This window comes from Brachyhypopomus gauderio, chromosome 4, assembly GCF_052324685.1.
Source record: "Brachyhypopomus gauderio isolate BG-103 chromosome 4, BGAUD_0.2, whole genome shotgun sequence".
Classification (NCBI taxonomy): Eukaryota; Metazoa; Chordata; class Actinopteri; order Gymnotiformes; family Hypopomidae; genus Brachyhypopomus; species Brachyhypopomus gauderio.
The window spans coordinates 5,787,230-5,814,659 of record NC_135214.1 but is presented as its reverse complement, the minus strand read 5'-3'; the positions used below and the strand labels follow the sequence as shown (position 1 = coordinate 5,814,659).

Below are 27,430 nucleotides of genomic sequence, written 5' to 3'. Positions count from 1 at the left end.
ACTTGACAGGACGGGCACTTCTAACGCAGAAGTCACAGCCCACCTTTATAACCTCTGGTGATGACGTGGGAGCCGCTCTAATGAGCCCAGCTGCGGCGACCACGTGCTCCTGCACGCGCGCAGTCAGCTTCGGCTGTGCAGCTGCGGAACAGGCGCGCGCACTCCATCCATCCTCCGGACGCGCCGACACGTACAGCAAAGCTGGAGCAGACCGTCCAGTACCCTTCCCAGTACCAGTGGACCGGTACGGAGAGGCAGCCACCTCCCTGGACCGATGAGCTCGCCGAAATGTCCCGACACATCTACACTCGGCACGGGATAGGAGACGGTGTTCAAAAACCCATTTTTCAGGTAGAGGTCGAGGGCTCGTGGCACCGGTGCGCGTGCGATGGTGCGATTTGGGGAAAAAATATTTGGTTTAAAATATTTGCAGGTTTAAATGAGCAGCTTGTGTGAAATTTGGTTAATGTCTTATGAAACGGACAATGTCTCCCGCTTCAGTGTTGACATTCGGAAGTTTTTTATTCCAGGTGTCCAGGAGAATTGTCTTTCATCATGTGTGTTTTCTTTGTCAAGGGCAATAATTGTCATTTGCTTATTTGGTCTCTGATGTCCTTCCGATTTTCACCCGAAGACAGCTTCATCTTTCAGCCTAATGCAGTCTCTGTGCACTCTAACACTACGCTTATTCATCATCACTCACGGGACTGTGATCATAAAGAAATATACGATATAAGTCTGTGGATGTAGACAGTTTAAGCTATTGGCATTTCATTAGCTTGCTTAATAATTCATGACATTGATTTTTCTGTAAGGATTTTTAAGGAGGCAAGCCGACGTGAGCAGGGATGACCCAGTTTTGTTTTCTGCCAGATGGACACTGGATTTAATGGTTGAACTATTTATTTATTTGTTTGTTTGACTAGGATTGTGTAAAAAAAAAAAAACAAATATGTATTTCAGGTTAACTGTGCTGTGTAACCTAGTAAAAGAATACCGGAAACTGCATTTGACTGCACTGCAATCAGTTCCAGTAAAGGGCAAGTTTAGCACGCCAGCACAGCCTAGTTGTTTTCCGGCCACTTCAGTGGTAAACTCCATATATCTCAGCCTGGATGCTGGCTTGTCATTTAATGGCCCTGATTGGATCCCAGGAAATCTGCTACTTACTCAGCCATTTTTCTTATTTCTTATGGCTGCTTTGAACCACCAGTAAGGCTTTCTTAAACACCATGTCCATTAAAGCTTCTGGTTCAGTTTCACACACTATAAGACATGTAGCCCTCCCTGTATATGCTCTGTGCATTTTTCATATTGCGCATATGCAAATATATGCACTGAAATATTTTACCAAGCTAACTAAGACAGCTGGACATTTGAGTGGTGGCTTCATGCTGTAGCTGACGGTGGCGTGTGTGAGAGTGTGAGGCGTGTGTGTGCGTGTGTGCGTGTGTGTGCGTGTGTGTGTGTGTGTGTGTGTGTGTGTGTGTGTGTGTGTGTGTGTGTGTGTGTGAAGGTGCCCTCGTTCTGCCTCAGAGAGTGATAAACAGCCTGTGCTTCTACCGCAGGTGAACCGAGGCACGTGTGCCCGCCGTAGCCGCCTGAAACGCTCAGACGGCAGCACCACGTCCACCAGCTTCATCCTCCGCCAGGTAGGAAGACGTGTGGCACGCCGCCGCACCATACGTCACAAACCTGACCTGGGATTTTTTAATCTATTAATGGCCGGTGCGTCATTGTGAAGCCAGGGGGTGTGAGATGTGAGACTGTGTTTGTGTCCAGGGGGTGTGAGATGTGAGACTGCGTTTGTGTCCAGGGGGTGTGAGATGTGAGACTGTGTTTGTGTCCAGGGGGTGTGAGATGTGAGACTGAGTTTGTGTCCAGGGGGTGTGAGATGTGAGACTGTGTTTGTGTCCAGGGGGTGTGAGATGTGAGACTCTGTTTGTGTCCAGGGGGTGTGAGATGTGAGACTGCGTTTGTGTCCAGGGGGTGTGAGATGTGAGACTGCGTTTGTGTCCAGGGGGTGTGAGATGTGAGACTGCATTTGTGTCCAGGGGGGTCTGAGATGTGAGACTGCATTTGTGTCCAGGGCGTGTGAGATGGGAGACTGTGTTTGTGTCCATGGCGTGTGAGATGTGAGACTGAGTTTGTGTCCAGGGGGTGTGAGATGTGAGACTGAGTTTGTGTCCAGGGGGTGTGAGATGTGAGACTGTGTTTGTGTCCAGGGGGTGTGAGATGTGAGACTCTGTTTGTGTCCAGGGGGTGTGAGAAGTGAGACTCTGTTTGTGTCCAGGGGGTGTGAGATGTGAGACTGTGTTTGTGTCCAGGGGGTGTGAGATGTGAGACTGTGTTTGTGTCCAGGGGGTGTGAGATGTGAGACTCTGTTTGTGTCCAGTGCTTCCTGTGCTTAGAAACATCGGGACATTGTGCACATGTCCTTTCATGTAATATTTTCTATGTCCTCACATTCCTGTCATACATTCTTGCTTACTCTTGCTTAGATTTATAATTAGTTTATTATTATTATTATTAGATTATTATTAGTAGTAGTATTCTTACCCAGACATGTAGTTTGGGGCTGATCCAGAGAAGCAGCGAACCTTTCTGTAACCATCCATTTCTGTGTCATCAGCTTAGCACTTAATTCTCAAAAATAAAGACTCGTTTGAAATTGAAAGAGTACAGGAATATGTCAAGGGCGAGACAAAGGAGGCATTCTGAAGAGGTCAGTGTACGGGGGAGTGAGCTGTTCCCCGCTAATGCTGAATTCATGCGTCAGAAAAATGAATGCGGCCTAACTGAGATAAGTGCACTAAACACGGACATATTGTTGTTTTACTCTGATGAGTCACTGTAAATCACATGGTTCAAGTCTTAGGTGTCACTACACTTAAACTATTCTCATGCCATAGAGGACTTCTTATGACCACAGGTGTATTTATTTAACGCAAGTAAAAAAAAAACAAAAAAAGGAGTGTTCTAGTTGTGCACATTAACATCAACTCTGAAAGCAGTAAAGCTGAGACCGCTGCCCTTGTGAAGGGGTGCTGGGTTTCCTGGAGACGGATCCATTGCGTTTCTGTGTCATCAGCGGAGTGGAGATGTGGGTACTCGCCTTTCCAGTAGCAGCTTCTCACTGATTGGTTGAATTTGAGTGGTCGAATTTGACTCTAGCTGAGGTACTTGCAAAGAACGAAAGTTGTATTCGTGCGCGGGTATGAAATATGTTGCCGTGGAGCCCCGGCCGGGTGAAATTGACCGCACCATTAGCCAGCGCTGGTGGAGGCTGATGGCATTTTGAGTGCCCCTGGGGGGATCGATGGCCTCCATGTCTGACAGGGTGTCTGTGCCGCTGGTCCCAGCGTTCGGCATCATGCATCTTTCATGAAAGGCGGTGCGCGGCGTCTCTTAAGAAGTCGATGCGGTGCTCTTTGACAAGCGTAAATGCTCTTGTGGTGTAAAATCATTATAATATCAGGCAGACAGAAAGCACTTCATGCACACTGATGTCCAAACAAATTGGTTGCCATGGGCACCGGATAAGGGCTTTGCTGGAAAACGAGGCTACCGCACTGCTGCTGTGAGCTGTTTTCCGACTGAAGTCCATCATGTATCGGTCATGTGAGCACCATTCTGTGGTCGGGGTTAAGTCAAGACAATTGTGTTTAAATCATATTTGTAAATACAACTCTATATGGTGAATAATGAATTTAACAGATACTTTAGCAACTGATATAAAATGTATTCTTTTCAACACATTTGAGCATTTTAGAGCTTTTTGAAGGTCAAATCTAGGTTTCTGTAGAAAGTCCCATAGATCCTTGGGGGTCTCTTTGGTGAGCTTGCCCTTAAGTTTGATTCTGGGCAGTAGAAGGGTTTTCTAAGCCAAGTCGGTACCCTACTCCTGTATGTTGATCTACAAGCAGATTGGAAGTAGATCATATTCATTTGTGGATTAAAGTCATGTTCATTCATCTCAGACCTGTCATTTGGAGATCCAAGATTAGCTTTGTGACTGTTGAATACATTTGCATGTGTGGGGTATCCTTACTTATATCAAAAACACCCATGAGAACTAAACTGATGTAGGTCAGTATGTAATTTAGTAAATTGGCTTCTCCTTTGTTAATAGTATGATTTGCTATTGAAAGAACCTGAAAAGGAAAAGGAAAAGTGACACTGTATTCACAGTGAAAACAGTCCAGCAGTCTGAATTGTTAAACCCATGGAATGAATGATAAGATCCATTTCTGTTTTCTTCTAAGCTTTAACCCACTCAAATAATCGTCTATGAGTTCGACTGCACTGTGTTGGCACAGTAGAACAGCTCAAATTCAACATGACTCAGCCTTTGAACTACAGTCATGGAAACTAACGGCCGTCTCTCCAGTGCATTGGTGTAGTGGCCCGGCTCTCCTGACCAGGACTGGATCTCTGTTTGTTCCTCATTTCTTCTTATCTTTAAAACTCCAGCTGCATTCATGTTTTTCAATTGCTTAATTTATGTTCAGTTATTTCCTCTTTTTACTTTGGGTCTTTACATTTTCTGTAGCCACAAAAAGGCCCCAGTCCTTGGTTTTGATGAGAGGATGCATAATTATTAGTTCAGTTTGTAATATAATGGCTGCCAAAATCCACAGCAGAGAGTATTTAAGGATTTAATGCTGGCGGTCCTGGTGTGTCTCAGTGAGACTGAGGGAGACTTCTTAAGGTGCTCTATAAAGCTCGTCACCAATGAAGTGAGAAATCCAGGGTGATTAATGCCTTCTATAATTAAGGTTAAAGTTAGTGCTGCTGGTAATATTTATATATAGCAGCTTTGAATGGGCCCAGTGTTTTTACGTTTGGGGTGGAGAGGCTGAAACCATGTTGGCACTTGCCATGAGAATCAAGTGCATGTTTCTTGACATTTCTTATCCTGACGTTTATAAATGGCTGCACCCTCTTGGCCTTTAAAGAAATGGCCTACAAGTCAGACACTGTTTATTACAGTGCTGCAGTGCTCTGGTTCAGAAGAAAATGTTGCGACTCGATAGTCATTTAATTTGATATAAACAAATGAGTAAATTCGTTCCAGAAGCAACATCCCTACAATCTCTCTACAAGTGCTGTATGTTTAATACAAAAGCAGATAGAAATGTGGATTATGAACTGGCTTATACAGTTTTACGAGGCCTTAAGAATAGCAAATCTGAGTAGTGTTGATATATTTGGTCTTATTTGAAGTTTAATTCGATTGACCAAAACAACATTTTTACATATTTAAATGAGTGTATAATACTGTAATACTGTAATGTTACATTGTGTAACGACTAGAGTCTAGGGAAGTGTTCTACTAATGCACTACCTTTATCGAACAGTAGGGGGCACTTGCGTTCCACAGTACTAATATGATCCAGCGAGTGGTGCAGTAATCCGATGCCGCCCCAAGAGATTATTTCAGCTTAATTAGATATAGACTATCTCGGATGTAACCTGCTGTTCCTTCAGTAGTTTAAATGAGGATTATGAACTAAAAATAGACTCGCAGCATATAGTGTGCAAATAACATCCCATGTGCTATTTACATTTTTCTGATGCATGATGTGTGTACAGATGGACGGTAGAAATAAAAAAAAAAACACTAAGTGGAAATCAACCTTTGTTACATTTCTGAATGTTCAAAGATGAAGACTTTTACGCACGTGGCTCATTTAAAGAATACACTGGAGTGTGTTCATTTTGCGTATGGCTGCCCCTGTGCTCCCAGGGGGCTGCTGTATTATTGCCCCACAGCCACACACACCAGGGCTGTGTGGCCTCAGTGACCACAAGCAGCACAGCACAGTGGGAGCAGCTTGGGCTTCTGTTTGGCTTGGTTTCATTCACATAGCCTAGAAGCTGAATGACTGCTGTAAGGAAGGTTCTGCCTAGAGGACGGAGCCCTTGCCGTCGTCAGGTGTCCGTCTCCGCTCCGTCTCTTCAGGAAGGAGTGGGCGTGTGCGTGCGCACGTGAGGGGGCGTGGCCCCGAGGCAGAGCAGACTGAGGAGTGGGAGAGCGGAGGGGAGGGCAGCGCGGGTGAAAAATAGAAAGGGTGAGAAATATGTAGGAAACGATCCCCTGTGGGTGAGCAAAGGATGACTGCAACCCCCCTCTCCCCGTCCCTCCCACCCCGTTGGCCGACGGGGGGGAGAGCGACCACTTAGCCGTTCTGACTGGAGCCCCTGCCAGCCAATCGGTGGCCAGCGCCCCCCCTCTTGCGCTGTCATCTGTCTGTGATTTGAGGAGAGCCTCCAGTCTGTTGCGCTGTGCGTGGAGGGTTGATAGCATGCCAGGTCTCTGCTGCCTTGGAGCCTCGCTGCCTTACGACGTGAAGGACGTGAGACGCACGCACGTGAACACGCCTCAGTGACAGCGGGATCTGGACACGGGGACCAGGACGACTGCCGTTTGGTTTGTTTCTGTTGACTGGGAATTGGGTTGCACCCCCAACCCCCCCTCCCCCCATTCTTCTCCACTCTCTCCCTGGTGAAGCTCTGCTCTACGGCTGGTCTTCTCCATCTACTCCTCCCTGGTGAAGCTCTGCTCTACGGCTGGTCTTCTCCATCTACTCCTCCCTGGTGAAGCTCTGCTCTACGGCTGGTGTTCTCCATCTACTCTCTCACTGGTGAAGCTCTGCTCTACGGCTGGTCTTCTCTCATCAAGAAGCACTTGTGGGAATATTATACCTCCATGTACGACAATTTGTACCTGCATGGCTTTGACGACTCGGAAGTGGTAAGTAGGAGCAGAGGGGAGAAGGAAGGGTACACACACACACACACACACAGCTGGCTGAAGGAATTCAGTATCCAGAGGTAGTTGTATAGAGGGTGCTATGGAAGGGGGAGGGGGAAACGTGTGTGTGTGTGTGTGTGTGAGACACCTGCTCCCTGTCCCCAGATGAAAGACACTCACTCTTCCTCTGCCGCGGTGTGTAACGGGGCCCCTGGGGGCCCTGAAACAGCAGTAGCCTGTATTTGCCCCTCTCTGACTGCCCTGCAGGGTTGTTGTTACAGCTTTGGGTCGGGTTCTGGGTTCTGGGGGTCGGGATCTGCATTTCAGCGCTGGGCTGTGCATCACTTTGCTGCTCTTCAGGGACGTTTTGTCTGCGTGTTGCATCATTATGTCCTTGTAATGGAGCGCTTGTTTAAACGCTCCGTTCTCCCACCCCCATGACACCGATGTTTCTCCATCACTGCTCAGTTTGATTGGAGGGTTACTGGAGTGTATGGAGAACAGTTCTAAACATTTGTTCTAAATCTGCTCTTGGACTTGTTTGGGAATGTTGATTGCATGTATTTGCACGAGTGATTGCGTAGATCGGTGTGAACGCATGTTTCTGTGTCTCTGTGTTAAGATCTGCGATGGCAAGACAGATTTGAAATTTGAGTCCACTAATCACATTGGGGTCTGGGGCTTTATATGCACTAATGATTGTATATTTTGTATATATGACTTATTTTTGTTGGTTACATTTCCATTATGTATTTTTCATTGGTTTAAAATGGCAGCACATGTTCATAAATGGCACACGTGTGAAGAGGAGCAGGTGGATGAACTGTACCAGTATCCTGTATCATGAATATGAGGCAAACATGGACACATCACCACCATCAAACATCGCTGTGTGACGGCAGCAACCCATCACACACTCTAGAGGAGCACCGTGGGTGTCCTTCAGTATCGGCACGCTTAACTTTCCCTGACTACTGACATTAAGCACATAGGACATGATGAAATGAGACGTGATCACAGAAGGTGAGGTTTCATTTCTCAGGCCCTTCTTTAGGAAGTGGCACCAGGTTTAAAAAGCAGCACTCGGAGCAAATGTGATCCGCTCACATGTCTAAAGTCTACAGAGGTGTTTCGGTTAGTTGGGGGTTTGCTCATTTCGCTCCATTACTCAACAGCGCTTTAGTTGCTGGAACTTCCAGGATTTTGTTTAACTCTTAGTAAATGGCATAATGAGATCAGAAGCTACTATCGTTGTCGAAGGCTTCAGAGGCATCAGGTCGCAGGTTTTTAATGGTGTCTGCAGAGACGAGGCAGTGGTCCTACTGTGTGTGGTGCTGAGCTGCCTCGTGTAGAGTGTCCGGTACATTTGAGTTATGTGGCCTGTCGTGCTAGAGTCTCCAAGAGTTTGCCAGAACTGGCCATGTTCCTGATATTCGGATTGTTTCTAGGTACCGCCATAACAGAGCTTAGGCAAGGTGTGGCATCAGAAGTTCATCGGACAGGACCGGACAGGACCGGACAGGACCAGTTTGCCTGAAGCTTCCTTGTGCTAAAAGTGAGAAGGTGTGCACCAGCCTTCTGAAGTCTTTTATTTAAGTGAATGTTAGCAGGTGACTAAATTCTGAATATTTGCGATATGTCAACTCTCTTGAGTCACTTAATGTTTGGTAAATGATAAATGTGGAGAAACCTGCTCCCCTGGATGCAGGTGTCTGTCCCTTCTTACGGCATCCTGATGCACTGCTGCACACTATCTAGCAGAACGGGAAGCATAACAGCAATTCCAGCAGTACTGCTTTTAAATCTCATTTGTGTTGCCAGAAAAAGACCCTGTTGTCACTACTTTGCTGGGAAGGTTTCCAGAGAGACGGGATGTCTTCGGCTGTGCGAGCAACGGGCTACTGACCGAGTTGGGACAGAGAGGAGCCACACACGGCAGCTGTGGAGATAAGGGGAGAGTGTGGCGTGATGGTGTCCAGCCTACACTCCTGAGGCGCTGTGATAATGGTCGGCTGGGGACCGAGTGATCGGGATCTGTCTCTTCTGTTTTGGGAGAAGGTCCATTTCGGTAGTAATGTGTAATGGAGTCTTATGCTTGGTGGGTGCCCCACAACCTCTCATCTTCAGATGCTGGTATACATCTCCATCCTGAGAGATTGTGTAAAATGCACAGGGGCAGCAAGGATGGATTTGACGTGATTAGAGCCGTCACACACGGAGAATTTGACTTTCTTAACCCTACTCACCTGGCATTGCGTAAATTGTAATGCACTGAAGCCATCCAATGGATCAAGCAAAAGTCATGTGACATCAGGATTTTACTGTGGATGGAGACAGCAACAATCTGTGCCCTGCACATTATGGTCTGGAAACCCAGACTTGGGTTTATGAGGACTATAGACTTATAACTGTTCTTCTATTAAACCCAGATCTATTGTAGTTTCACACAGAGCACTCTGTGAATTATAGTGCACACTAGGATGTCTGCACTTCAATTGATAAACAAATGTCCATAAAACTTCAGTTTCTGTTATTGTTTTGGCTTCAGTTTATCAGTCCATAATTGAAGTAAAATTCTTAAGCTAATAGATTTAGCATCCAGGTGAGATAATGAACAGTTTAATCAAACTCACTGCTGTGGGTAAGAAGGCTAGAGTCTGTATCTATTCCTAGAATCTATTTACACTGGCATTTATACTAAAAGGGTGAGGGGGGCTTTTGGTGGGTTGTAGCATTCTCTCCCACTGTGGTGTATTTGTGTGAGATTGTCCACGTTTGAAACGGGCCTGTCCTTCTAGCACAGATGTTGCATCACAAATGAACCGTTGAGGCTTGGTCAGTCATTTTGGGCTTTGGCCGTCGTCACGCCTAACGTGTTCGTTATTTTGGAGAGAAATTATTCCAGGTCAACCTAGGAGATGATTTCCTCCAGGATGTCTTCTCAAACACAGTGGAAATTGTTTGTAAGCAGCCTAACAGTAGCTATGACTAGGGTGCTTTTTAATAAATGTAGGAAATGCAAAGATTCTTTTCTTGGACGCTCACTGAAATTACTTTTGAGAAACTGAATTGGTATGTGCAAATAGAGCTATGATTGTAATTTTCTCTTTGTGACTCATGTACTGATAACTTTTCCTGCTGATTTGTTTTGACGTAAAAAATATAATCCCAGCACCTTCAAAGTACGGGACATCTGTTGGTCAATTAAATGGTCTCAGAATGTATTATATTACATAAGTACCTTTTCTATTAAGATAACTACTCTGCATGAGCTATCCAAACATATCACAGCACAAAGTTCAAAAGGAAAGGTTAGAATTTCAAAGCTTTAAACACAGCAACATCTCTGTTGATGACGTGAGATAATGAACAAAATTTATGAGATAGGTTAGAAAACACTGCTAGAAGTTGGATTTCAAGCATTGACTTCCTTTCTATATAAGGTCATTTATGGTACTGGGCAGACGCTCTTGTCCAGGATGGTACACCTCAGCCTGTCTTCATTTTGGTGATTTGGGGTTTCTTTTCATCATGCTCACATTCGCAAATAGTGCTTTTTTAAAAAGGGGGGAAATCATTATAATTGTCAGTGACCATTGATGTTCAAATGCCCACTAATAAATCAGTGCTGATGGTTAAACAACGATGGTCTCTCCAGAGAACCAGTGCTGATGGTTAAACAGCGATGGTCTCTCCAGAGAACCAGTGCTGATGGTTAAACAGCGACGGTCTCTCCAGAGAACCAGTGCTGATGGTTAAACAGTGACGGTCTCTCCAGAGAACCAGTGCTGATGGTTAAACAGCGACGGTCTCTCCAGAGAACCAGTGCTGATGGTTAAACAGTGACGGTCTCTCCAGAGAACCAGGCAGCATGGGGCATGAAGCTTCAACTGATCCTGGGAGCTTAACATAATGAAATCATCACAAGGGTAGCTGCCTTACTGACCTCACCGCTGCAGTGCAACACTAGAGGTGAAATGTGGACAATACACCTGAACAACTGCTGGCTGGGCCAATGGGGAAAACAATGAACTTTTCTTTGTTTTGTTTTAGTTCGGTTTTTTCTCCACCTATAACAACCCATGTTTCTTTTGAAATGGCATTCGTGTCTGCAGATTTTTAGCACAGCGAACTGAGAGGTTCGCGCGTCTGCGGCTCTGTGCCGCTTTAGAGAGTGGGTGTAGGAGACGGTTCACCATGCTGCAGGAGCATGCTGTCAGCCTTTTGTATGGAGACTGTGCTGTCATCTGTTGGGTAAATATTGCCATGGTCCTCTCTGCATCGCTGTCCAGCCGGCTCTCATTATAGCTGAGTCGGCAGCACAGTGGAAGGAAACCAGCTGCCCGCTGAGTGTAGCATGCTTCAGAATGGAGAGCTCGGCTGACTGCGAGTGATGCGAATCCTCTCATGATAGGCTGGCTGTTCTGTGAACACTCTCCTGATTGGCCGATTGTGAGTCCTGCAAACGCTCTCCTGATAGGCTGGCTGCTCTGCAAACTGGTTCTGAGATAATTAACTTTGCTTTACAGGCTGTTCCATTGAGACCTGTGACCACTGAGAACTGACTGAGCTCTTGTTTACACTTGCAGGGTTCGTCTAGGCTAATAATGTGATTTTTTTCATTGTTTTTTTTTTTTTGTCTGCTACAAGTATTGCTCACTTCCTTTTAGTGAATTCATTTTGACATGAGTTTATATCTTCAGGGCATACCTGTGGATGATATAACGACAAGAGGCATTTCAGATATGCTTCAAGTAGTGGCTGAGTGGTATTTTTGATAAGTAATCCACATCAGGACTCTGAGAAGGAAGATTGAGGAACATAAAGAGCCATGTTCTCGATTTAGTTAAGAGCGTGTGGCACTGGCCCATCCAGCAATATTGTAAGTGTCGAGCTGCAGACGTTTTTGTTTTTAATCACGGGCCCCACCATAGTAGAACATTTTAGTGCACATTGTTCTTGATGTGTCCCCTACAGAGTATTGTATTGCTCTCCTTTGACATTGATGTTACAATTTACAGCATTTAATGGACACTCTGTCCACAGCTTGCTTACAGAAGTGCAGTCTTGTATCAATAGTCCCCAATCCTTCTGCTAGTACAACTACACCAGAATACATGAGACATCAAGGAAACCATTAAGCTGGAGCCCGAGCAATAAAAAATGCAATTTTAAAACAATTTATAAATTAAATATAGTGTATTCAAAAGCACATGGTCTCTGCTACACTGTAACTTTACTCCACATTTCACTTTAAAATGTTGGGACATTAAACCACCCAAATCCAACACATCTGACTGTAATAATCAGACGTACCTCAAGGTCTTGGATTCATTGGGTGTGGTACAGTAGGGCCACAGTCAAAATCCGCTGGACTGCAGGTCTTTGTGAACAGGCTGATCCAGGGCCGGAGTGAGCCACTTTTTCAGTCCGGGAGTTTCATGCCCAAATCCGACCCAAAATTATTTTTCCCTCCCAATCGGCCCAAACTAGAGATTGACATAAGCCGGCCCATCGGGAATGCTCCCGAATCTCCCGATTAGCCACTCCGGCTCTGGTCTGATCCAAGAACAAGACGTGGAAATTTTACCGGATATTGCTACAAATATGCAGCAGTACATTTTTGCTCACTTGATTAGCAAGTTCTGTCATTTATTATCAGCCACTTTGCATCTAAAGAAAAATATTACAAGAGAAGATTTGAAAGAAACTTGTACACATGCCAAAGAAGATTCCCAGGACCACCGCCAGACACATTCAGCAAAAGCTTATAGTGCAAATGTTTGCCTTTCAAATCACACAGTTCAGAGTAGACTGCACAGTGCAGGAAGATGATGTTGGAAGGGAAGTCAGGAGTGTGTGTGAAGATATGAGGAGCTGAACGTTCTCACAGCAGTTTGGATCAAAAACGTAAGTTATTAAGTTAGACATTGGTACAGTTATGAGTTTTAGTTAATAAAATCTAATGAATACAAATAAAATAATAGATCCTGATAGATCCTAACTATGAAACAGATCAGGACCAGTCACTGTTCGGGTGATCTGGCAGCATGAAGCTTTTCACAAACTGCCCTCATTGGTTGGAATCCTACAGTCAGATCTGGTTGAAGAATAGAAACTGATTGTGAAAAATGCATTTGCAGAGTACTAGAAGGGAAAGAAAGGAGAAAAGCCAGTCAGTAGTGGTTGGCGTTGGAGGGCTTGAGAGTGATTTTAGTTGATTTTCTCATGCAAAATCAACACATCTGTGCAGCTGGAGAGATGTGTGGATGTTGTGCAAAGTGACATTAAGACTGCGAGAATGAGCCAATGGAAACGAGGTGGTGATGAATCACAGTGTGGTAGAAGGGTCCGCAGCAGTGGCCATCACTAGACATCACTAAACATTTACTTATGTAATTCCGGTCACATGATTGCTTTGAGCTTGGAGGTCCATGTTCTCATGTGACGTGAAATACTACTCACTGAAGATTCTAGGCTAGCTGGTTTCAGTCTAATTCAGTCTAATGTGTAAGGACATTTTGTTTGTTGTCCGATGCCTTGTGAATAATCTACACTTCTCAATCCAAATAATTATTATTTACTTGGTTTTGTCGTGAAGTGCTTCAGCTTTTGGAAATATTAATGTGAACATGAATTATTGTTTTTATCTTAAAACCTACGGATGCGGTGGTACTTTGGCTTCCTGTCATTTAGAAGATGAACTGCGCCTTTAGTGTTGTCATTCATCGATTCTTTGCTCCTAGCAGCAGACACATCATGAGAAAACCGTTCTGAATGAGAAACCTCAGACATGCCACAGTGCTAATGTTCTGCTGCTGAAGAGTTTGGTCTTTGACATGTATGTAATATCAGATGTTTCATTCTACATTTGTGAGGAAGCACACTGAGAGCTCTCTCTCAATCTGGAATTTGAATCTGAATCTGACTGCCAGCCGTGTGTGTGTGTGTGTGTGTGTGTGTGTGTGTGTGTGTGTGTGTGTGTGTGTGAATCACCGTGCTGCTGTGCGTTACTCATAACCCACTGATTAAGAGCCATGTCTGTTGTCTGATTTGCTTTTTCTTTGTTCGGCCCTCCCTCACCGTTTTATTAAGTTTTCAATTTCTTCCTCTCACAGTGTGTAAAGGCCATGAACCTGATCTTGAACGTTTTCACCACCCTTCTCACACTCAATGTTTCTGTTTTTCTGTTGCTTTTCTCCTTTGTCTCACCCCTCCCTATTGGGGGGGGTAGCTTTTGTGATAGGAACACCATCAGCCGGGGGGGGGGGGTATTTGGGCATCTCTGAGGACGCTGGGACACGGCAGACGGTATTTGCATTAGTAGTTTTGTTACAGCGGATATTGTCTTAGACAGGGCTTCCCATTATTAGGATTCGGTAGAGCGCGAGTGTGAACCTGTGGGGACCTTGGCTGGGTCGTGACAAAAGAAAGCACCAAAAACTTGGTCTCTGTTGGACACCTCTAAATGGATTGTCTATTTGGCGTATGGTAAGTATGGTTTGAAGCATGGCTGAATCCTCCTACGGGCGTGATGGTGTGTGAAGGCCCTGCAGTGTCTCTCCACTCTGGCCGCATTGCCATAATGATTAAAGGTGCAAGCACGGCGTTTGGTTTGTATCGTTGTTAATACAGCACCAGCCACTGAATGCATGTGTGCGGTTGAAAGAGGAAGTGTGAGAGCACCTGACAGGCCAACCTGTCCGCTCTCTCTGCCTTCAAGGTGTCTGGTGGCTTTGAGCACAATCTTTTGATTAAGGGATCAAAGTGTTTGGTTGTCCTTACCTTCAATGCCTCTTTCTCTCTCTCTCTCTCTCTCTCTCTCTCTCTCTCTCTCTCTCTTTTTCTCTCTCTCTCTCTCTTTCTACCTCTCTTCCCATTCTATTAGAGGTAGATCTTCTACATAGCCGCCGTCTGGAGTCGCTTGTCCCCTTATGCACATGTGTGTGTGTTCCTTTGACAGTTTTGTGGACATAAACACAAAGCGTATAGCTGTGTGCTAACATGACCGTGTGAATACAGCGAGTTGAATGCGTTGATATCTCATTTCCACCTAGAGGGAACATTGATCGGTGCAGTTTAATGACGATTGGATCTTTTGCTTTTGAAATAAAAATAATTTATCCAAAGTATCTAGGATCTAGATTTTTATATAACTGCATACATTCAGTATTTGAGATTAACTAATGTTTTAGTAATGAACGTCATAATGGCCACATTTGGCTGAACTATATGAATTCTGAAGGGATGGAAGTGCTTCTGTTTACACAAATACTGGACACAAATACTGCTGAAAGTGGCCAGAGCTCAGAGCAGCAGTCTGCACCCTGATAGCAAGGGGAAACAGGCAGCCAGCTAGCCACTCGCCTACTAATGCCGTATTGAACAGCCACCTTACCCTCCCTCCAACTCTTACTCCCTCTCTCTGTCTCCCCCTCCCTCTCTCTGTCTCTCCCTCTCATTAATGCACTTTCAGCGAGATCACTTCAATCACCACCAGGCTTTGCAGGCATCCTCCCATAGTTTTGTGCTGGAAGGCGGGGCTGTCTGGGAGGCGGGGCTGTCTGGGAGGCGGAGCTGTCTGGAAGGCGGGGCTGTGTGGCTTCAAGCAGTGGCCCAGGCCTGGCAGTCCCTGTCACACCACTACATCACACCATCTCCATCAGCAGCATGACAAAAGTGGGCTCTACTTTTTAAAAACCACGGCACTCCTGGGTAACTCTGTGTTCAGAAGGCTGGTTAGCATCACGGGCGTCTCTCCTTCATGCGTATGAGATGTTGGGGTTATGGTCTATGGTCCAGTTGTTTAATAACCCATGGTTATGTACTTTCAGTGCCGGTACAGCACAGAGCTGTGCAGTGGAGTTCTTAAGCTGTGTGTTTTACTTAATGCAAAGCACATTAAGGTATTTTAGTAGAATGGTCAATTTATATAAATGCCAGAGCATGACAAACTGGGTTTTTATAGGCTTATCTTGCCCACAATAAACTATTAAGCTCATTGGCAGTTGTGAACAATATTTTACCTATGACAAAAATGATAAGATGAGAGAGTGATGGTGTGTTCTCATGCATAGGGTTGTGTTTGCGTATCTTTGTAAGTTCCTATATTTGTGTGTGTGTGTGTGTGTGTGTGTGTGTGTGTGTGTGTGTGTGTGTGTGTGTGTGTGTGTGTGTGTGTACATGTAAGGGCAAAGGCAGATTCCTCCCACGCAATCATCCATTAGTGAACTGCAGCACACAAGTCCCCTGCTTTACACACACACACACACACACACACACACGTCTCCCTGCTGCAGACCCCTGCACCATCTCCCCACAGCTCAGTAATTACTTAAGTTACAAAGAGCAGCACAGCACTGTACTTGTGATGGCTGGGTGAGCACTGGTATATCTCCCTTCACTGAAATAACAGCTCTGTGTTGGTCGTGAGGACACCCATATGCTGTGATTTATAATGTTATCACTGTCATCATGCAGGAGTGCTGTGCCAGTCATTGACTACATGGTCAGGTATACTCTGACTGCTGATTACCTTGTGAAATGCCCAGATGTACCTAAAAATCAATTTGATGTTTGTTTGGCTATAAATGATGGTTTCAACATTAACACAGTAGGACAGATGTCTACAGTATGATTATGACGGCGCTGTTAGCAACCAACAACTGATGTGGGTGAGTTTTTGTGATGGTCGGTGGTTAATGGAGGTTGACACCTCCATTAAAATCATCTAAAAAGAGGCGATTTACTTTTTACAATTTCCGCCAGGGATCCTTCATGGCACTACATAGTGACTGCATCCAGGTTTAAGTGTTTGATCTCAGTTCTGTGAAGGCTGTGGCAGTGCTGTTGGATAGGCTGGGAGGGTGTGTCTCCTTTGGAAGGGCGGGTCTTTTCTGGGAGGGTGTGTCTCCTCTGGGAGGGCGGGTATTTTCTGAGAGGGCGGGTCTCCTCTGGGAGGGAAGGTCTCCTCTGAGAGGGCGGGTATTTTCTGGGAGGGTGGGTCCCCTCTGGGAGGGCGTGTCCCCTCTGGGAGGGCGGGTCTTCTCTGGGAGGTGGCTACAGTGTTGTGTCCCTCTGCTTGCAGGGCTCCGCTGACTCCTACACAAGCAGGCCGTCCGACTCCGATGCGTCGCTCGAAGAGGAGCAGGGTGGCCAGCAGGAGAGGGAGCAGCAGGCCACGGTACAGCTTGAGAGGGCAAAGGTCAGCCAGCTACACCCCCTACTTCGTTTTATGGTTGTCGGAAGGTTTGCGTGTGTGTGTGTGTGTGTGTGTGTGTGTTAACTGGGCCCCTGAAGAATTTGAATTTCTGCCTCAGGCCAAAGCAGTGGCCTTTGCAGTGAAGACCAATGTCAGCTACTGTGGAGCTCTGGACGAGGACGTTCCCGTCGCAGGAACCGCCATCTCGTTTGATGCTAAAGATTTTCTCCACATCAAAGAGGTAAATCTGCATATGAGGATACAGCAGGGCAGCCCAGAGCTCGACGCTGTGCTCAGGGCCAACGCTTTTGCAGAGAATTCAGTCTACCAATTTTATGTGTGTTTCCGTAGAAGTACAACAATGACTGGTGGATAGGCCGTCTGGTGAAGGAGGGCTGTGACATCGGGTTCATTCCCAGCCCTTTAAAACTGGAGAACATCCGTCTGCAGCAAGAACAGAAGAGGGGACGCTTCCATGGGTGAGTGTGTGTGGGCTTGTGTGTGTGTGTTTGTGTGTATGGGCTCCAGTGTCAGTGTATGTGTGCTTCAGTGCAGGTGTGTGTGAGTTACATTCTGAGGTTTTGTATTCCGTGTTCAGTTCCCCTGCTCTGGGACAGTATCCTATTTCAAGCCTCGACAGAGTTTTCAAAGCATCAGTCTGAGTACTCAAGGTTAATTGCAGCTTGGAAGAGATGGTTTATTTTTATTTTATTATTTTTTTATTTTATTGCATGGAGGAAACAGCATCTAGAATTTTGCTTTGACACTTTTAAGTGATTTTTTTAGGTCGTTCTACATATTCTGTTACTTTTTTCTTAATTGTTGCAACTCTGTTTTTTTCTTCACTTCTCTCATCTGTGACCTGTACCCATAGTTTGGCTCTGTATTTGTAGCCCATGTTCTTTAGTATAGCACAAAAAATGGGGCCGGACAGTGTGGGTTAGCATGGGCAGGACAGTGTATGTTAGCATGGACAAGGCAGTGTGGGCTAGCGTGGGCAGGACAGTCTGGGTTAGCGTGGGCTGGACAGTCTGGGTTAGTGTGGGCTGGACAGTCTGGGTTAGCGTGGGCTGGACAGACTGGGTTAGCGTGGGCTGGACAGACTGGGTTAGCGTGGGCTGGACAGTCTGGATTAGTGTGGGCTAGACAGTGTGAGTTAGCGTGGGCTGGACAGTGTGGGTTAGCATGGGCCGGCCAGTCTGGGTTAGCGTGGGCCGGACAGTGTGGGTTAGAGTGGGCTGGACAGTATGGGTTAGCGTGGGCCGGCCAGTCTGGGTTAGCGTGGGCTAGACAGTGTGGGTTAGCGTGGGCCAGACAGTGTGGGTTAGCATGGGCCGGACAGCGTGGGTCCTGTGCTTGTGTTCTTTTGCGTTCACACATCTATCACCAGTGCTCTCAGTTATGTTCAACCTTGTCCTGTTCTGGTTTCTAGACTTCTAGCACTTTCTTAGTTTTGAAGTTAGTTGTTGTTCACTCTTTCATAGTGTTGGTTTTAAGTCTTGAACCTTGTTCGGTGGGGTTAGCATTGCCCTCACTTTCTCACATGCATCCTGCTTCCTCGAATATGCTACTAGCCCCAACGTTACACTGAAAGGAAAATGTAGCGATTTAATAATTCATAATAAAGAGAATGTTTATCATAATTGAGATATAAGTAGCAACTGCCACATACTAAGTTGTAGTTCATGCTGTAATTCATAGTATGACTAAATATCTCACAATTATGGGAAAGACTATAATATTGGATATTAAAATTATAAGACTTTCACATTATTATGACTTACTAAATGGCTTCATTTTTAAGTACCGTGACTTTGTTACTCATTCCTCCTCTATTAGACATGAAATCCCAGTCAGGCAGGACCAGGAAGAGTACACAAACGTAGGTGATAACTGGAGCAGTTGGCTCCTCATCTTCAGAAGTGAGCGCTCATGCGGGAAGCTGGGCTCCCTAAATTTAACGCTCAGAATTAGTCATTTTGCATACGGTAACTGACTTCATTTCTGTGTTTTATACCCTCCCAGTTTCAGGGCTAAAAGCTGTGATATTTTTTCCTGTTTTAAAGAACAGAAAAATCTTTCTTTTAGCCAATCTTTCTTTTTAGCCATAACTGAGACAGGGAAGTCTGATTAGACTTCACACTGTTTTTAAGCTTGTTGGGTTTTTTTGTTGCTGGTTAATTAGGTTTTTCTTAATTACTTTTGAACTAATTAATTGTAATACTTTTTTAGCTGTTCTAATATAATAAAGAACAATCCTGATTTACTGAATGCTTTTCCACATAAATAACTGCGCATGGAAAGAGTTGTTGGTGCTGCATCCGTGACCTTGTGTAATGTGCGTTGAGTCACACACTAGTCATAACTCACTTCTTCACAGATTTGTTTTTGTTTGTGATTTTTTGTTTCCCTAACAAAGACATGTGTTTATCCTTCCATAAACTAATGATATGAGTGGGTCTGTACAGCCAGTGTTATTTATTTGTTATTTATTTATTTAAGTGTTTTTTTAAACACTCTACAACTTTGCTATCACACTTTGTGTGCACACTTTCATTTTAGTTCGGTTTTCAGTATTGTTCCATCATCTCAGATGTTTAAGGAGTTCAGGAGTTCTGTGAGTGAACGTGCTTTTCCTGGACGTTGCTTGGATGGCCATGGAGGAATCTCAGGGTCTCCCAGAGTGTTTTACACTTCCTGTTCTGTTTCCTACAGGAAGTCCAGTGGGAACTCCTCGTCTAGTCTGGGTGAGGTGGTGTCAGGCTCTTTTAAGCCCAACCCTCCCTCAGCAGGTCAGAGCGTACACGACCTTTCAGCACTGCAGCACGCCCCCCGACACGTTCACTGTTTCGCTCAGAATGTAATGAGAATACTCAAAATGGGTGTTTGACACACGGTTTCGAGTTTGAAAACATAACGAAATGTGCATAAGATACATGAGATGAAAAGGTACATCAGTGTAATTGATTTTTGGATTTTTTAATGGTTGCAGAACATTGTTTTCTTTTTATTTCTTTCCACAGCTAAACAGAAGCAAAAAGTGGTATGTAAGGCTTTCGTTATGAAGCAACATTTCCATCATGAAATTTAGCAAATGGCCAAATCTAGGCTTTAGCTCCCAGTGCCTTTCTGTCATGCCAAACTGCTGATTCAGGACTATGTGCAGAATTTCAGAGCTCTTGGCTAATTGAACATAACGTTTCAGGCTGAACATATTCCTCCCTATGATGTCGTCCCCTCTATGAGGCCTGTGGTATTGGTCGGACCTTCACTGAAGGGCTATGAGGTAAGAATCATCTCAAGATCTTCCTGCTTGGATATTTAGACACGGTAAAGGGATCTGGGAGAGAACAGGACATCTTCCTTTAAGCGCAGAGGGGGGGGGGGGGGGGGGGGGGGCTTGGGTTGTTACTGAACAGCAGTCATCTTCTCCACATTGTGTTGCCAAGGCAACAACGTTCTGGGTACAGCATGCCATAGTCTCAAAAGTGGAGCATGTTTTGAAATTAGAAGGAGAGGGAGAATGAGCAAACACCCAGTTATCTGTGACAGGAATATATCTGCACAAATACTTATTGTTGAATATACATCGGGAAACACAGAGATTTCCCCTATCCTCCCCCATGATGGCTTCAGAAGTCACTCCAGCCTGCAGGGGGAAGAACACAGTGTATGATGAAAGACAAAAAGACAAATGTAATGAATTTAAAGGGGCAGCTGTTGAAAGAGCAGCTGCCCACTGCACCCAGTGCAGGATTCACACCTACAGTGTTGAATTCACTTTTGTTCCAAACTGGTCTTATATAAACGTTATAGGTGTGAACTCAACAGGGCTGCTTTTGCTGTATAGATATCCTCATATGTAATTACCACTTTGATCTATCTAGGGCTGTTCAGTTGTTTAGACATTAGGTCCTGATCTTGAAACTGATCCTGGACCATTGAGTGAATGCCGATGTGTACAGGACAATTAGTTACTATTAGCGTTTTCAGTTTTTATTATTATAGAACAGTTGATATTTTTCATCAAGTAAAATGAAACTGCAAGTGCATGTGTTGGTGGGGAAAATTAGTGTTTATTAAGAAATTAACATTTTTTATGTGTGGTTTTGATGTGTAGCCATGGTAATGGCCAAGAATGATGAATGAGAACAAATCTTTGTGTAACTAAGAAACGAGGGTCTTATTGCCCTGCCCTTCTTGTCTTTTGAGAGGAAACCTATTCTTAATGAACCATTACTGTAAATGGCAGGAAGTAGCAATAATTTAACAAAACATTTGAATGTCTGCCTAACCTTTTTATATATGCAGTGTAAATAATCACATTTGATAGTCAAATGCTTTTCCTAACAAGAAGCTTTAATTTAATAAGGTGAACTGCTTTCTCTAATGACAAGTCTTTCAGTACAGTGTGTAGGATTCTGTTTCATAAGTAAATAATTAGCCATCAACTGCTGTTGGCACAGACTCCCTGACATGTAGTCTGTTTCCCTGGTGAGGATCAGGGTGGACATTACTAGCTTGAGGTGGCTTTGTAACATTTACAGTCAGCTCGAAGCAGAAAGAGTTCATTGTGGGTGTCTCTGGTGAGCATCGCTATCACTGATCATCCTGAAAACGCAGAATACACATGAACACACTACAAGAATCAGTTGTGAGGTTGTGGTCATTTCTAAAACCAATTGATGAATTTAAAGTCAGGTTATAAGCTTTTGTTTCCACAACATGGATAAGCGACAGAACGTATGTCAGGGACTGTAGTGTCTGCCTTCTCACTATGACTGTGAAACTACACTAGTGTGTGTGTGTGTGTGTGTGTGTGTGTGTGTGTGTGTGTGTGTGTGTGTGTGTGTGTGTGTACTGTACTATTCTAGTATGTATAAACTACAGACTACCGTAGATGTTCAGTAAATACACTGTACTGCTGTACCATCTTGATCCTTTTCTCTATTCATTTCCATCTTCCTATTATTAATGTATCTGTTCTGTCCTCCTTCCGATCTGATCTGATCTTTCTGACCTGATCTGTGCTCAGGTGACCGATATGATGCAGAAAGCACTCTTTGACTTCCTGAAGCACAGGTTTGACGGAAGGTAAGGACACTTGACCTTTCCAGCGCGGACCGCGCCTCTCCTCCGTGTTTGGGACGAGGCGCTTACCCTCGCTGTCCTTTTCAACTGCACGGCTTTGTTTTGTTAACGCAGGATATCAATCACCAGAGTGACGGCAGACATCTCCTTAGCCAAAAGATCTGTACTGAACAACCCTAGCAAGAGGGCGATCATCGAAAGATCCAACACCAGGTCAAATCTTGGTGAGCTTCACCTTCGTTTTGAGGAGCTGTCTGTATGTTCCCACAGTAGAAAAGCTGATGTCTTTTTCCTCTTTCTCTTAGCTGAAGTTCAGAGTGAGATCGAAAGGATATTCGAGCTGGCCAGATCTCTCCAGCTGGTTGTGCTGGATGCCGACACAATCAACCATCCAGCCCAGCTCATTAAGACCTCGTTAGCACCAATTATCATCCATGTCAAAGTGTCTTCTCCCAAGGTAAAAAACACATGGCTGCCAGGGGTCCATTCTGAAACCAGCTGCACATCTTCTGAAGAAAAGGCAGTTCGCTCCTCTCAAAATAACGGCTAATGTGTTGCTGCCCCCTTCTGGTTCAACGCTACATGCAACTCACCAGCCAAATACGTCGCTGCTTCTTGAATGCACTGCCCAATTTTTAGCGTCTGAGTAACATTTGCAGCTTGTATTAATCAATCAGTTACATTAGTGTCCACCACTTTCCAAAGTTTATGTTTGTGCTGACAGGTCTTGCAACGACTGATCAAGTCCCGTGGGAAGTCCCAGAGCAAACACCTCAATGTGCAGTTGGTGGCTGCCGACAAACTGGCCCAGTGCCCCCCAGTCAGTCCTCAAACCCTCCAGCATGCAGAAACACTTGCACTAGCCTCCCTGACTCCCCCTACAATAGACAGTAGTTTATTCCCGTGTCTCCTCGTCCCAATCCAGGAAATGTTTGACGTCATTTTGGACGAGAACCAGCTAGAGGACGCTTGTGAGCACCTGGCGGAATACCTGGAGGCGTACTGGCGTGCGACGCACACCTCTCTGAGTGCACCGTTGAACCCCCTGCTGGGCCGGAACCTGGGGTCCACTGCTCTCTCGCCCTACCCAGCAGCCATCTCTACTCTGCAGGTCAGACAGCGCTTGAGCTCTTCTCTATCCATCTGTCAAGACTGAGGTGCTAGAATAGTCATCAGCATGGCTTCGTGGCTTTTTTTTTAAATTAACTGTCATGTTGGTCAACAGGGCCAACGCAACAGGAACAGCAATCACGCCAACGACCACTCTCCCGTGGAGCGGCGCAGATTGATGACCTCGGACGAGAACTTCCACAACAGCGAGCGTCAGCGGAAGAACCGCAACCGGCTGTCGAACAGCTCCCAGCCCAGCCGCGACCACTACCCGCTGGTGGAGGAGGACTACCACGACCCCTACCCAGACACCTACAGACCCCACCGCAGCCGAGGTTCCCCCGGGGGTTACAGCAACGACTCCAACCACAGGCTCTGAGGCCGGCCTCCTCTCCCCAGCCGCGCCTCTAGAGCCAGAACGTCTTTATGTCCGTCCTTTTTTGAAGTGTAGTACCCTGCGTTCCCTCTGGCAATGGTTCCCACCAAGGAGACGTCTAACTCTCCTCTTAGATCTGGGTGTACTTGCCTTCTATTATGAGCCTGTTGTCTGCAAAACGTTTGCCAAAGTATCCAGAGGGGCAGAATCCCACAGAGAGGGAAATCGTGGTACTGGCTGGCCAGTGGCAGTCCGTTCAGTATCTTTAATTTTACTCTGGGATGGTGCAGGTGCGAGGCCCCCCGGGGCCCATGGGCTGTGCCGCCTGTGTGTGTGCAGGCTGGGCGGAAGAGGCCAGGTCAACGTGCCGCAGAGCCGGAAGCCACCCATAAACCCACAGTCTTTGATGCGCGTTTGCAGTAGCTTCAAGGGCAGAGTGCCATTTTCTGGAGTGTGCCAAAAGTCAAGAGTCAGTCCGTGGGCTGACGTCACTTCCCAAAAACCCTGTCCAATTCTCTGCTGAGAACATGTGAGCACCCTCACACATTCTGCCCCTAAATATTAGTTATGACAAATTAGTTATCTCAAATACCAAAATATATATATATATTTGAGTTTCACTAGACAGAAAATTAATTGTTTCCAAAGCTACATCCTAAATTTATAGTGTATAATTCCAGTGTTTAATTCTATAATTCCAAATGGAACATTGGTGTTTTTAGAATATTATGATAATTATAAATTGGCAGGATAGTCTGGGTTAGTTTTTTTTAGCTCGTACCTTTTAGCATAGTGGTATGAGGATTCAAAACTATATGAACAAAATCATGATCTCCACAGTAGTCAGGTAGCATAATTGCAAAATATTTATATAATATAAATATAATAAATATATAATATAAATATAATATAAAATTCTGAAAATCAGATTGTCAGTTAATCAGATTGTTAGCCCTGTCAGTTAATTTGTCCAGTTTCTTGAGAATTTGGATTTCCTAATAACTGTCGGTTAACTGTCATTAATTATTCTTCATTTTTTTTCAGGATTATTTATCATACATTTTTTCAAGTGGTTTTTTTTGTTTGTTTTATGTCAGAAATTTGGCATATATTGGGGGGGGAGCAGTCTCATCAAGCAGTAGACGTGTTTGGCATGTCAAGCCGAATGCAAGTTTTAAACGCGTGGTCTTTTTGTTGTACCTGTTCTAGATGGGACAAAGCCCAACTCTGTATGTTGATGCTGAACTCTAGTAGGCTGGTATGTGTAGCTTAACAATGCTAACGGTGTGTTGGCCCAGAGAGGGGCACTGTACAGCAAATGTCTTGTAATAGAAATAGCACATTTTGTAATGTGAATGCACACTGGGTATTAAGTAACAATAGAATGAAGTCAGCTCGTACCGCAACCTAAGTAGAAAGCAGGCAATTTAGAATTGGCATTAAAATGCTCTTTTATAATAAGCAAATATGGACATCTCCTTTTAGTTCTGGAGTGGTCTAACATGCATCTGGGGTATGTCAAACGAAAGGAGCAATAAGTAGATTTATTTTATAAACGATTAAGAAGCATATAATATTGCTTAACATTAGAAGCCAGTGGCCCACAACCTCACAAAAATGTCCTTGTTTTTGACGGCGGTTGATGCAGATTGGTAACTGTAATGCTCTAAACAGCATTATTACCCACAATGCACCACTAACATGGCGTCTGCATGCCCTTCATCACTTCTTTAGCTAATCTCTTTTGTTTTTCAGAGGGCACCAGTCTGTAACCTTTGACCGTGGCTTTCAGAATTGAGAATTCTAATTGGTCACTGGCAGATAACCATACAAAGTGTATTCCAGTGAGGCACAGCCCCACAGCTGAGCCACTTGACTACAGTGCAGTTTAGTAAAGTGTCCTTTCTGTACTGCCAATGGCAATCCAATCCTGCCTGGCCACTAGCATGAACTACAGTCTATACTCAGTGCTTTAAAGAAGCTACTGTACTTCACACTCAAGTATATGTGCAATGTCATGACTTCTTATGGGGCCTTGTAGACAATTAAACTGTAAGACTCAATAATGTCATGAATAATATGCTGGAAATAACAGTCATACTACAGGAAATACTTTATTTAAAAGTGATAAAATCTCTGTATTATATTGTATATCCCTATATTCTATATTATAAAAGAATAGTTGCACTGCAGTTTTGCCCATAAGTCGTTACTCTTTGAATCACACCTAGAGGCTTGTGGAACCACTGCATGCTGTGAGTAGTGCACTTCTAAGTCCCTATCGGTCTCAGTTTCAGTGAGAGGGTGTGGACACACATTAGTTTGCTCCATTTAATACTGGAGACAGATTTTCTAAGGACCTAAAATAAACAGATAAAGCCATGGTGCTATTTTGTGCACAATATTCCTGAGTTCAAATTTTTCATTTCAGTAGTTGATAATCGAAGAATTGGTTCTATGGCAAGAATTATTAACAAGATCATTAATCATTTTTTTTTGCTTCAAACACTGAATTGATGCATTTAGGACCAACATGATTATTTATTAAAGCCCCTGTTGATAATCTTGATGTTTAATTGTATGCCTGTTATGTATTGTAGCTAATGCTCAGGGTCCCTAATCTTGTGCCACAACTTTGACTTATTGCGTTAATCTCACACATTCTAACCACATTTGTGACATATTGTGTTAATCTCAGACACATTCTAACCACATTTGTGACATATTGTGTTAATCTCAGACACATTCTAACCACATTTGTGACATATTGTGTTACTCAGACACATTCTAACCACATTTGATTTATTGCATTAATCTCACACATTCTAACCACATTTGTGACATATTGTGTTAATCTCGGACACATTGTAACCACATTTGACTTATTGCGTTAATCACAGACACATTCTAGCCACATTTGTGACATTGTGTTAATCTCAGACATATTCTAACCATGTTTTCTGGACCATTTGGTTTCTTTCGGTGTCTTTCCTGATTTATCATGTTTAATTTCATTCAGTGCTTTGTTTCACATGGTTTTTGTTTATGACTATGCCTTAACTTTTACATAACATTTTTGCAAGCTATTATGGATGGTATCATATTCTTATGTTATTATTATTATTATTATTATTATTATATAGATAATTAAATTGTTTTCGTAATGTATGTATTGGCAGACAAAAGTCAAAATAAAACTCTTCCACATGCAGTCTACATAATTTTAGGTTATAATGAAAAGTGATGTGACTCTGTCGAATTCTCACGTAACCATAGAAACAGTCAGTCGCTTTCTTCTGCTGCTGTAGCCAGCTCTCCTCCACGCGAGGACGTTCGGGTTCGCGTGCGTCACGGCTCGTGCAAATTCACGGGAAGTTATGTCAGTAATGAAAACGGATTCATGTGTAATCTAGAATAAACGACGGCCGTTTACTATGCAAATGTGTACAGTGTTGCATGGCGACGCTTTCTCTCCCTCTGCACGCGGCGCGGCTTCTCCCCGGTCCAGTCCAGAGCCCGTGGCTTTAATTCTGTGATAGAGTAATGCAAACCTGCATGCGTTATATTCCATTTTGATTAATCAAATCAAAGAAGGCTAATGTGTTTTGGGGCGGGGCCAAATATGTAAACCAATATGAACTGAGTTGCATCTGTTAATGTTTAATTTTGTAAAAATAAACCTGTAGGACCTTGAAGCCTGTGATGTGGTGTTCCTGGTGAGTTTTTGCTGCACCTCACTACTGTGCACCTGCGGTCTTTCACCACCATTTGTTGCATCACAACTGTGTGTCAGACCCTGTATTACACCCGTCACTGGAATTCTGCGACAGAGCATCCCTGATGTAAATAACCAGCTGCTCCGCTTTCGTCCAGTATTACTGAAACCGACACTCCT

The 27,430-nt window shown here is 44.4% G+C and overlaps 1 protein-coding gene across 3 annotated transcripts; it reads left to right on the top strand.

The window, feature by feature from the left end:
* The first annotated feature begins 124 nt into the window (after positions 1-124).
* On the top strand, positions 125-27,229 carry cacnb4a (calcium channel, voltage-dependent, beta 4a subunit). Of its 3 annotated transcripts, none has more exons than XM_077001759.1 (14): positions 125-351; positions 1,569-1,652; positions 16,845-16,961; positions 17,077-17,199; positions 17,310-17,437; positions 19,674-19,750; positions 19,982-20,001; positions 20,164-20,244; positions 21,994-22,052; positions 22,164-22,273; positions 22,355-22,506; positions 22,774-22,869; positions 22,975-23,160; positions 23,275-27,229. In XM_077001759.1, exons 1-14 carry the CDS (start codon positions 289-291, stop codon positions 23,536-23,538), a joined length of 1,560 nt encoding a protein of 519 aa, XP_076857874.1. In that variant the 5' UTR covers positions 125-288; the 3' UTR covers positions 23,539-27,229. The 3 variants fall into 3 exon arrangements, with proteins under 3 accessions (XP_076857874.1, XP_076857872.1, XP_076857873.1); XM_077001757.1 differs by having other exon boundaries at positions 150-351; positions 19,674-19,705; XM_077001758.1 differs by lacking the exons at positions 125-351; positions 1,569-1,652 and adding an exon at positions 6,076-6,757.
* Positions 27,230-27,430: the final 201 nt, after the last annotated feature.

Coding starts and splice junctions, on each gene's coding strand:
- cacnb4a (XM_077001759.1), top strand. CDS start 289: ATGTCCCGACACATCTACACTCGGCACGGGATAGGAGACGGTGTTCAA. Junction 17,200..17,309: donor ATTTTCTCCACATCAAAGAG/GTAAATCTGCAT, acceptor GTGTTTCCGTAG/AAGTACAACAATGACTGGTG. Junction 22,870..22,974: donor AACTGGCCCAGTGCCCCCCA/GTCAGTCCTCAA, acceptor GTCCCAATCCAG/GAAATGTTTGACGTCATTTT.